The sequence below is a fragment of the Agrilus planipennis genome, unplaced genomic scaffold (genome assembly GCF_000699045.2).
Source record: "Agrilus planipennis isolate EAB-ADULT unplaced genomic scaffold, Apla_2.0 scaffold96, whole genome shotgun sequence".
NCBI classification, from domain to species: Eukaryota; Metazoa; Arthropoda; class Insecta; order Coleoptera; family Buprestidae; genus Agrilus; species Agrilus planipennis.
This window is the reverse complement of record NW_020438968.1, coordinates 764,296-776,558: the sequence shown is the minus strand read 5'-3', so window position 1 is coordinate 776,558 and position 12,263 is coordinate 764,296. Positions and strand designations below refer to the sequence as shown.

At 38.1% G+C, this 12,263-nt stretch overlaps 1 protein-coding gene across 1 annotated transcript; it reads left to right on the top strand.

Moving 5' to 3' along the window:
* Positions 1-805: 805 nt before the first annotated feature.
* LOC112904679 lies at positions 806-12,263 on the top strand. The gene is made up of 3 exons (XM_025975343.1): positions 806-2,751; positions 6,915-6,994; positions 7,513-12,263. The coding sequence occupies exons 1-3, from the start codon at positions 1,131-1,133 to the stop codon at positions 12,103-12,105; spliced, it is 6,294 nt and encodes a 2,097-aa protein (XP_025831128.1). The 5' UTR covers positions 806-1,130; the 3' UTR covers positions 12,106-12,263.

The window sequence follows — 12,263 nt, the reverse complement described above, 5'->3', positions numbered from 1 at the left end:
TCGCGAAAATTAAGAGACGGACAATAAATGACTTGAAATTTAATTAAATATATTTGTTAATTTTATTTTTGAATTGAACGAAGAAGAATGTTAAAAACTAGTTTTTTCTAGAGAGGTCGTGTTTTCTTATCAGAAAGTCAACTACTTCTCGCAAAAATTTCACAAAAATGGTTGTGTTAGTCACGTCCTCACTATTTTTTAGAGAACGAAAAATATTAAGACCTTTAATTTTTAATTGTAAACATTATAGTAAGTGCACCTGTCACATACGCAAACACTGTATACTATCTATATCCGAATTGCTATAAGTATACAATTTACATACTTAATTAGAATTTCCTATTTTTAAATGGCTTTTCCAGTCTATCCAAAGTAACATTTTCTACAAGAACAAACTATAGTTGTGGGTTACTACATGTTTGTACAATGTTTATTTTGTGCTATATTTATATTTTGCATTATGAATAACCTTCAGCAGAAAACAAGCCAACTCAGTTTTGCATTAGTAATTTACTTGTTTACGAAAAGTATTATTCATGTCGGCTATTTTGAATGATTATTACAAAAAGTACTCAGTTCAGTAAGTATCTCTTATTCTTATATCGTTATTATTAGATGAAATGAACAAGCATTGAAACACTTTTTAATAAATGACATGCTTATATGATGATGATACGTCACTCCATTTTTTCAGACAACTGCAACTCTTAATTTTTTAAATAGAAAGTTTTTTAATAAGTACATATTGTTTCATATTTACTGCAACTAAGAGTTGTCGTGTTAGTCATTATACGAAGAAAAGCGTGAGCGTCTCCGTGGGTGCATCAACTAAGCTCTCCCCGCTATTGATAGATCGCTACGACCTGTGGACAGGTCCAGCGGCAGACTCCATATATGCTCAACAATTTACGGAATCAACACTGTGACGTAGTTTGCCACCACCACAATAAAATGTTCAACGAAGTTTTCGGCAAACATTGAACGCGCATTTTCAAAAAGTGCACGATCTGTTCTACGCGTACAAGTTGTTGCTTTTGTTTGTTTGTTCGTTCTTAATTGTACCGACTAGTATCATTTTTAATAATAATAATAATTTATTTACGTAATTAAACAGTGCTCTTTTTGTTGCGATGGCGGTTAACATAACTACTGGTGCTACTAAAAAAGAATATCGCCACTTCATTGCCCAAGAGGTTGCGTTAAGTCAATCTTCTAACATCAAGCAATTAGGTAGGACACTGAACAAGTCTACCACCAATTCATCGTGCGTTTCCGACGATTCCAATGCAACTTATATTGTATCCGAACCGAAAGAAGAATTACGTTTAACTTACAACGTAAATGATTCTGCTTGGAACGGAAAATTCGTACCGGAGCAATCAGCGCAAGAGAAATCGTCAACTCGCAAAAACAAGTCGTACTCTTCTTCGTCTTCACCAAAACAGACATCTTCTAGTAATATTAAGGCATATACGGATTCGAAAAAATATCATGACACTGCTTCACACACAATCACCACGACTACGCGTTTTGATTCCGCTGGCAATGCTATTAAAGTACTGACAAATATCGATAACAATAATGATACTGGTGACATCAAATCAAATTTGAGTGATCAAAACGGCAAATTAACTACCACAATTGATTCTCGAGAGAGTAAAATCCAGAACGGGAAGCAACAGAGAAAAACCGAAAGCCAAATAAAGCAAAATGTAAATGCAGGCTCCACTACCCATTACGTCGACGAAGATTATGTGGATACCAACACAATCCATAAGGCCCAAATGTCGACAGATTCACGTGACTTCTACGGACATTCAATAGACTCCAAGGGTACGTTGGTGAAGAATGTCTACGACACCAAAGCGACCCAAAACACAATAGGAACATCAGGAAGGGTGGCCCAACATACTGTAGCCGACTCAATCGACACTATATATTCAAATGAGCGAAACTATGGAAAAACCGGATGGAATGGTAAGTTCGTACGGGAGACGCCTCCGCAAACGAAAAATAAGGACATGGAAGTATCTCCCAAGAAAGGCCCAGAAGGAAGTCCATCTCCTTGCAAACCATCTAAAAGTTCTGGAGGGAGCATCAATGAAAACACATCACTTATTGAAATAGAAGAAGTTGATGACGTTAATAAATTCAAAAACCAAATAAGACGAGACAGTGCAAGCTCCAATACCCATTACGTCGACGAAGATTATGTGGATACCAACACAATCCATAAGGCCCAAATGTCTACAGATTCGCGTGACTTCTACGGACATTCAATAGACTCCAAGGGTACGTTGGTGAAGAATGTCTACGACACCAAAGCGACCCAAAACACAATAGGAACATCAGGAAGGGTGGCCCAACATACTGTAGCCGACTCAATCGACACTATATATTCAAACGAGCGAAACTATGGAAAAACCGGATGGAATGGTAAGTTCGTATCGGAGACGCCTCCGCAAACGAAAAATAAGGACATGGAAGTATCTCCCAAGAAAGGCCCAGAAGGAAGTCCATCTCCCTCCAAACCATCTAAAAGTTCTAGAGGCAACATCAATGAAAACACATCACTTATTGAAATAAAAGAAGTTGATGACGCTAATAAATTAAAAAACCAAATAAGACGAGACAGTGCAAGCTCCAATACCCATTACGTCGACGAAGATTATGTGGATACCAACACAATCCATAACGCCCAAATGTCTACAGATTCGCGTGACTTCTACGGACATTCAATAGACTCCAAGGGTNATCGTAAGGAGATTTTGTCCGCTGGTACCTCACTTTCATATTCTCACACACTTAAATTTTAACTGTATACCCGACAACAATGGACAAAACGCGTTCCGGCTGTTTAACAGTTACCAGAACGCGTTGCGAGCGTTTAAAAACAGCCAGAACGCGTTCTGGCCGTTTTTTCCGGCCACTGAGCGTTTTCGGTCTTCGGGCCTAACATATATATTCACATTATCAAATTAATATTGAGTGTTGCTTATACAACAAAAGAAAGTTAATTATACAGCTAGTATACCATTTCCACTTTAAATCGTTTTAAGTGTGACAATTTCATTAATTCTATGAAAACTGAAATAGAAACGCTTTCTTTCATTGCTGACGTGTTTGTTAACGGATATTTGAAGCATTTCCCCACTTTACAGTATTAATATGAATACATTTATTTATTGAAGTGCACCTAATATATATTTTTCAAAAATATCCACAAGTCTTATTCTAAAGTTATTNTCGCCGAATCATTTCAACAATATTAAATTTCTTATAATTGTTTTTCAGTTCTAGGAAGAAAGTTACACTGAACACTTATATTGTCGAGCATATGATATACGAATGAATGAGTGAAAAAGCGAAAAGGTATTCATTAAACAAATGAATTTCGACACATTTAACTTAGTGTGGAATACAAGGCAAACTTAAATTCATGCCTTTTTTACTTTATTAGAAACGATTTAATTTTTGATAACCACAATTAAATACAAACGAGGGGTTTTTTCGAACTTTCAAGTACTTTATATAAGTATATTACTTATTTTTACAAGAACTGTTTGAATTACATTTCGAATTACGTAGTACATTTAAATTGCGACACTTGCATTTTTTATCAATGCACATTCGTTTGCACTGACAAAAAACAAAACCTTGTTTGCTTCCTGATGATTGAGTTGATGCTGATCGTAAGGAGATTTTGTCCGCTGGTACCTCACTTTCATATTCACACACTCAAATTTTAACTGTATACCCGACAACAATTGACAAAACGCGTTCCGGCTGTTTAACAGTTACCAGAACGCGTTGCGAGCGTTTAAAAACAGCCAGAACGCGTTCTGTGCGTTTGAAGGCAGCCAGAACGCGTTGTGGCCGTTTTTTCCGGCCACTGAGCGTTTTCGGTCTTCGGGCCTAACATATATANTAGCATCTACCAATAAATTGTAAAATGCGAGAAAATCTACACCGATTATAGGTTTAGTCACGTCCGCTATCACGAAACTCCAGGAAAAGTCCCGGCGAAGTCCGAAGTTGAGGGTCAGCGTAATGGTACCATAAGTAGCGATGGTTGTTCCATTCGCAGCAGACAACTCGTACGAGGATTTTTCTCGAGGACCACGTACTTGGGAACGAGGAAATACACAAAGATCTGCGCCCGTGTCCACCAAAAATTGCATGTTCGTGCCTGAGTCGGTGATAAAAATGCGGCGTGAAATGTTAAATTGGCTGTCGTTTGCCGCCATTAACGACTGCCGCTGGCGTTTCCCTGGTTACATGCATTTGTTATAAATGAACATGGCTGTGTACATTTATTTGCGCGGGAACTATATCTGCGATGATACCAGCAGAGTCCATCGGGATGGTGGCGGTTCCGGGATCTCGATCGTGGACGGGAGCGTGACCTTTCTCGGAAACGGGTCTGACTTTTTAATTCTGACACTTCTTGACGCAGGGATGAAATTTGTTGTTGGAGTGTGACCGTTAATTGTTGCAGTTGAGCGGCTAGGACATCACCAGCCGAAGGGGTTGCTTCCGCGATGCGTGGGCGATGGTCGGTTAGATCAGCAATGGAGTCCGCTAATTCGGCTATTTTGACAAGAGACAAGTCTCGATGTGCCGCTAGGATAGCTTGCATATTGGGCGGAAGACGGGCAAACCACAATGTCCGCAGCATGGTGTCGGGAACGGTCGGACCAGCGAGAGTTTGCAAGTGGCGCAGAAATTGGGAAGGCTTCCTGCCGCCCATTTCTTCCAATTCTAGCAGGCGCCGCGTCTTTTGCTCTTGGGACGTGCTGAGGCGTTTTATGAGTTCAGATTTTAACACACCGTACGCGTTGGTCGTGGGTTTGTTCACTATTATATCGCGCACTTCTAACGCATACCGCGGTTCTAACACTCCGGTAATGTACCCAAATTTGGTCGCATCCTTTGTCACACCGGCTGTTGTAAAGTTCTCTTCGACCATCGAAAACCATAGTTCTGGATCGTTCGGGATAAATGGCGGAATACGCACTGCGACGTGACTAATTGCGAAGCCATTTTCCAGCACGTTTAATTGTTCTTCTGAATTAGCCATTTCGCTTATATTACGGTCACTAAAATCTAGTCTATTTACACTTAAATCTACCGCACAAGATGTTACACTAAAATGTTACTCAAAAAAGTACTTACAATTGTCTGTCACCTCTCACTATTATTAACAGTTAGGACTTAACACAACACTGACGCACAAAAAAAACTACGGGGTCACCACTTTAGTCTCGTTGTGTGTCCTGATGTTGAGGTGGTTAAATAATAGAACGCAGAATACGATAACAACTTTAATAAACAAGAACAAAAAAATGAAGACTAGAATTAAGAATGTAGAATGGTGAAGTTGAAATTAGGAAGGATAAGTCAGAACTGATTTTAGTTTTTGAAAAAGAGATCGTAAGAAGGGTGATAAGGAGGAGTTAGAAATAAGTTAATTAAAGTAGGGAACCAATAAGATGGTAGTAAAACCTGGAAATTTAGTTTAGAAGAAATACCTAGAAATTAAGTTTGACCCCAAATCACCGAAGAAACTGACCATAAAACTGCAATTAGGAAAAGTAAGAATTATAGACGTCATGCAGTTAGTATACAGAGTTGAATTGTTAAAAGGGATGATAGCAAAGTACGTAGGCAATTAAATAGTCGTTTAGCTGAAGAATAGGTATAGAGTAGGTATAGAATAGAGTAAGTATAAAAATAGAATTATAAGAAAAGAATATTTACACAATAATAATACAATAATACAGAAATTCCAAACACACAAATACATGCATCACAGACATACCAAAAAATATATACAACCACACACTCAATACCTTACTCTAAAAAATTAATTACTTTCTTAAAAACTATCAAATCGCCACAAACTATTTTAGCTACAGTTGTGATAAATAATTTTCTTTGAAAACAAATAGAAAATTTCGTTTCCTTTATTAGTTAAATAAAAATTCTGCTGCAGAAATTTAACTCGTCTAAAAGAATTCTTACTTAACGAATTTTGCGGTATCAATCAACCTAATTATGTTCTATTGTATGATTTTTTTTTGATATTAGGAATCAATATTTAAATAACCGTTGCTTTAGAGTTCATTTTTAATTTTGCTACGTGGTGGTTAACATCAAAAATTATTACATTAAACTTAATGCACGTAGTTCCCTTTACTATTTCAAAAAAATCACGTTTTTGAATGCTTACGTAACTTTTCCATTCTCTCATGGTAAGTCGATAAACTAATATATATGAATAATCCTAGTTAAAATAACATTTTATCAGGTCAAAAATGTATTGTTGCAGATTAATTAATACACTATAACGATGCAAATATATACAGGGTGTTCCATCTNTTTCTATTAACAAATAATTTGAGTAATTAGAATTCTGCTTTTTATTTTCAAAACTTCAACTGAACCGTTCAGTAGCTACATTTAAATTATTTTCTGCTTTGCCTAGTATAGAGTTTTTCGATATAACAACAAATTGTATCATATATTTAATATATTGTTTGTAAAAAGTTTACTTCGTATTTTATTTATGTTATAAGAACAATAAATAACTTTCACTAACTACAAGCCAATTCAATTTTGCATTAGTGTTTTACTTGTATACGAAAAACATTACTGCAATAATAGGTAAGAAACTACATATCTTGAATTACTTACAATAAAAAATAGTCAATTCAACTTTAGAATAAAATCTAAAAAACTAAATGTTTTCTCGTAATCGTGCACTTTTTTTTTTTTTCGAAAACTTCAACCTGATTAAGTTATGCGTGCATAAATTTACGTCGACGAAGATTATGTGGATACCAACACAATCCATAAGGCCCAAATGTCTACAGATTCGCGTGACTTCTACGGACATTCAATAGACTCCAAAGGTACGTTGGTGAAGAATGTCTACGACACCAAAGCGACCCAAAACACAATAGGAAGTGCACCTGTCACATACGCAAACACTGTATACTATCTATATCCGAATTGCTATAAGTATACAATTTACATACTTAATTAGAATTTCCTATTTTTAAATGGCTTTTCCAGTCTATCCAAAGTAACATTTTCTACAAGAACAAACTATAGTTGTGGGTTACTACATGTTTGTACAATGTTTATTTTGTGCTATATTTATATTTTGCATTATGAATAACCTTCAGCAGAAAACAAGCCAACTCAGTTTTGCATTAGTAATTTACTTGTTTACGAAAAGTATTATTCATGTCGGCTATTTTGAATGATTATTACAAAAAGTACTCAGTTCAGTAAGTATCTCTTATTCTTATATCGTTATTATTAGATGAAATGAACAAGCATTGAAACACTTTTTAATAAATGACATGCTTATATGATGATGATACGTCACTCCATTTTTTCAGACAACTGCAACTCTTAATTTTTTAAATAGAAAGTTTTTTAATAAGTACATATTGTTTCATATTTACTGCAACTAAGAGTTGTCGTGTTAGTCATTATACGAAGAAAAGCGTGAGCGTCNCATCTCCTTGCAAACCATCTAAAACATCTGGAGGAAGCATTAATGAAAACACATCACTTATTGAAATAGAAGAAGTTGATGACGCTAATAAATTCAAAAGTCAAATAAGGCGAGACAGTGCAAGCTCCAGTGCCCGTTACGTGGACGAAGATTATGTGGATGCCAAAAAAATCCATAACGCCCAAATGTTGACAGATTCGCGTGACTTCTATGGACATTCCGTTGATTCCAAGAACACGTTGGTGAAAAATGTCTACGACACTAAAGCTACCCAAAACGTAATAGGAACATCAGGAAGGGTGTTCCAACACAGTGCAACCGACTCAATCGACATGATATACTCGAATGAACGAAACTATGGAAAAACTGGATGGAATGGTAAGTTCGTATCTGAGACGCCTCCGCAATCGAAAAATAAGGACGTGGAAGTATCCCACAAGAATGGGTCAGACGGAAGTCCATCTCCTTGCAAACCATCTAAAACATCTGGAGGAAGCATTAATGAAAACACATCACTTATTGAAATAGAAGAAGTTGATGACGCTAATAAATTCAAAAGTCAAATAAGGCGAGACAGTGCAAGCTCCAGTGCCCGTTACGTGGACGAAGATTATGTGGATGCCAAAAAAATCCATAACGCCCAAATGTTGACAGATTCGCGTGACTTCTATGGACATTCCGTTGATTCCAAGAACACGTTGGTGAAAAATGTCTACGACACTAAAGCTACCCAAAACGTAATAGGAACATCAGGAAGGGTGTTCCAACACAGTGCAACCGACTCAATCGACATGATATACTCGAATGAACGAAACTATGGAAAAACTGGATGGAATGGTAAGTTCGTATCTGAGACGCCTCCGCAATCGAAAAATAAGGACGTGGAAGTATCCCACAAGAATGGGTCAGACGGAAGTCCATCTCCTTGCAAACCATCTAAAACATCTGGAGGAAGCATTAATGAAAACACATCACTTATTGAAATAGAAGAAGTTGATGACGCTAATAAATTCAAAAGTCAAATAAGGCGAGACAGTGCAAGCTCCAGTGCCCGTTACGTGGACGAAGATTATGTGGATGCCAAAAAAATCCATAACGCCCAAATGTTGACAGATTCGCGTGACTTCTATGGACATTCCGTTGATTCCAAGAACACGTTGGTGAAAAATGTCTACGACACTAAAGCTACCCAAAACGTAATAGGAACATCAGGAAGGGTGTTCCAACACAGTGCAACCGACTCAATCGACATGATATACTCGAATGAACGAAACTATGGAAAAACTGGATGGAATGGTAAGTTCGTATCTGAGACGCCTCCGCAATCGAAAAATAAGGACGTGGAAGTATCCCACAAGAATGGGTCAGACGGAAGTCCATCTCCTTGCAAACCATCTAAAACATCTGGAGGAAGCATTAATGAAAACACATCACTTATTGAAATAGAAGAAGTTGATGACGCTAATAAATTCAAAAGTCAAATAAGGCGAGACAGTGCAAGCTCCAGTGCCCGTTACGTGGACGAAGATTATGTGGATGCCAAAAAAATCCATAACGCCCAAATGTTGACAGATTCGCGTGACTTCTATGGACATTCCGTTGATTCCAAGAACACGTTGGTGAAAAATGTCTACGACACTAAAGCTACCCAAAACGTAATAGGAACATCAGGAAGGGTGTTCCAACACAGTGCAACCGACTCAATCGACATGATATACTCGAATGAACGAAACTATGGAAAAACTGGATGGAATGGTAAGTTCGTATCTGAGACGCCTCCGCAATCGAAAAATAAGGACGTGGAAGTATCCCACAAGAATGGGTCAGACGGAAGTCCATCTCCTTGCAAACCATCTAAAACATCTGGAGGAAGCATTAATGAAAACACATCACTTATTGAAATAGAAGAAGTTGATGACGCTAATAAATTCAAAAGTCAAATAAGGCGAGACAGTGCAAGCTCCAGTGCCCGTTACGTGGACGAAGATTATGTGGATGCCAAAAAAATCCATAACGCCCAAATGTTGACAGATTCGCGTGACTTCTATGGACATTCCGTTGATTCCAAGAACACGTTGGTGAAAAATGTCTACGACACTAAAGCTACCCAAAACGTAATAGGAACATCAGGAAGGGTGTTCCAACACAGTGCAACCGACTCAATCGACATGATATACTCGAATGAACGAAACTATGGAAAAACTGGATGGAATGGTAAGTTCGTATCTGAGACGCCTCCGCAATCGAAAAATAAGGACGTGGAAGTATCCCACAAGAATGGGTCAGACGGAAGTCCATCTCCTTGCAAACCATCTAAAACATCTGGAGGAAGCATTAATGAAAACACATCACTTATTGAAATAGAAGAAGTTGATGACGCTAATAAATTCAAAAGTCAAATAAGGCGAGACAGTGCAAGCTCCAGTGCCCGTTACGTGGACGAAGATTATGTGGATGCCAAAAAAATCCATAACGCCCAAATGTTGACAGATTCGCGTGACTTCTATGGACATTCCGTTGATTCCAAGAACACGTTGGTGAAAAATGTCTACGACACTAAAGCTACCCAAAACGTAATAGGAACATCAGGAAGGGTGTTCCAACACAGTGCAACCGACTCAATCGACATGATATACTCGAATGAACGAAACTATGGAAAAACTGGATGGAATGGTAAGTTCGTATCTGAGACGCCTCCGCAATCGAAAAATAAGGACGTGGAAGTATCCCACAAGAATGGGTCAGACGGAAGTCCATCTCCTTGCAAACCATCTAAAACATCTGGAGGAAGCATTAATGAAAACACATCACTTATTGAAATAGAAGAAGTTGATGACGCTAATAAATTCAAAAGTCAAATAAGGCGAGACAGTGCAAGCTCCAGTGCCCGTTACGTGGACGAAGATTATGTGGATGCCAAAAAAATCCATAACGCCCAAATGTTGACAGATTCGCGTGACTTCTATGGACATTCCGTTGATTCCAAGAACACGTTGGTGAAAAATGTCTACGACACTAAAGCTACCCAAAACGTAATAGGAACATCAGGAAGGGTGTTCCAACACAGTGCAACCGACTCAATCGACATGATATACTCGAATGAACGAAACTATGGAAAAACTGGATGGAATGGTAAGTTCGTATCTGAGACGCCTCCGCAATCGAAAAATAAGGACGTGGAAGTATCCCACAAGAATGGGTCAGACGGAAGTCCATCTCCTTGCAAACCATCTAAAACATCTGGAGGAAGCATTAATGAAAACACATCACTTATTGAAATAGAAGAAGTTGATGACGCTAATAAATTCAAAAGTCAAATAAGGCGAGACAGTGCAAGCTCCAGTGCCCGTTACGTGGACGAAGATTATGTGGATGCCAAAAAAATCCATAACGCCCAAATGTTGACAGATTCGCGTGACTTCTATGGACATTCCGTTGATTCCAAGAACACGTTGGTGAAAAATGTCTACGACACTAAAGCTACCCAAAACGTAATAGGAACATCAGGAAGGGTGTTCCAACACAGTGCAACCGACTCAATCGACATGATATACTCGAATGAACGAAACTATGGAAAAACTGGATGGAATGGTAAGTTCGTATCTGAGACGCCTCCGCAATCGAAAAATAAGGACGTGGAAGTATCCCACAAGAATGGGTCAGACGGAAGTCCATCTCCTTGCAAACCATCTAAAACATCTGGAGGAAGCATTAATGAAAACACATCACTTATTGAAATAGAAGAAGTTGATGACGCTAATAAATTCAAAAGTCAAATAAGGCGAGACAGTGCAAGCTCCAGTGCCCGTTACGTGGACGAAGATTATGTGGATGCCAAAAAAATCCATAACGCCCAAATGTTGACAGATTCGCGTGACTTCTATGGACATTCCGTTGATTCCAAGAACACGTTGGTGAAAAATGTCTACGACACTAAAGCTACCCAAAACGTAATAGGAACATCAGGAAGGGTGTTCCAACACAGTGCAACCGACTCAATCGACATGATATACTCGAATGAACGAAACTATGGAAAAACTGGATGGAATGGTAAGTTCGTATCTGAGACGCCTCCGCAATCGAAAAATAAGGACGTGGAAGTATCCCACAAGAATGGGTCAGACGGAAGTCCATCTCCTTGCAAACCATCTAAAACATCTGGAGGAAGCATTAATGAAAACACATCACTTATTGAAATAGAAGAAGTTGATGACGCTAATAAATTCAAAAGTCAAATAAGGCGAGACAGTGCAAGCTCCAGTGCCCGTTACGTGGACGAAGATTATGTGGATGCCAAAAAAATCCATAACGCCCAAATGTTGACAGATTCGCGTGACTTCTATGGACATTCCGTTGATTCCAAGAACACGTTGGTGAAAAATGTCTACGACACTAAAGCTACCCAAAACGTAATAGGAACATCAGGAAGGGTGTTCCAACACAGTGCAACCGACTCAATCGACATGATATACTCGAATGAACGAAACTATGGAAAAACTGGATGGAATGGTAAGTTCGTATGGGAAACGCCTCCACAAACGAAAAAGGACAGGGATGCATCCCCCAAAAAATGTTAAGAAAGAAATTCATCTCCCAGAAAACCATCAGACCATCATTTTCAACAAAAATATTTATAAAACATATTCAATTTTAGTAACTCTTATTTCAAATAGAAAAAAGCTAAAATTATAGGTACTATGTGCATTTCATATTTTTAAAACAAACAAGAAATTCA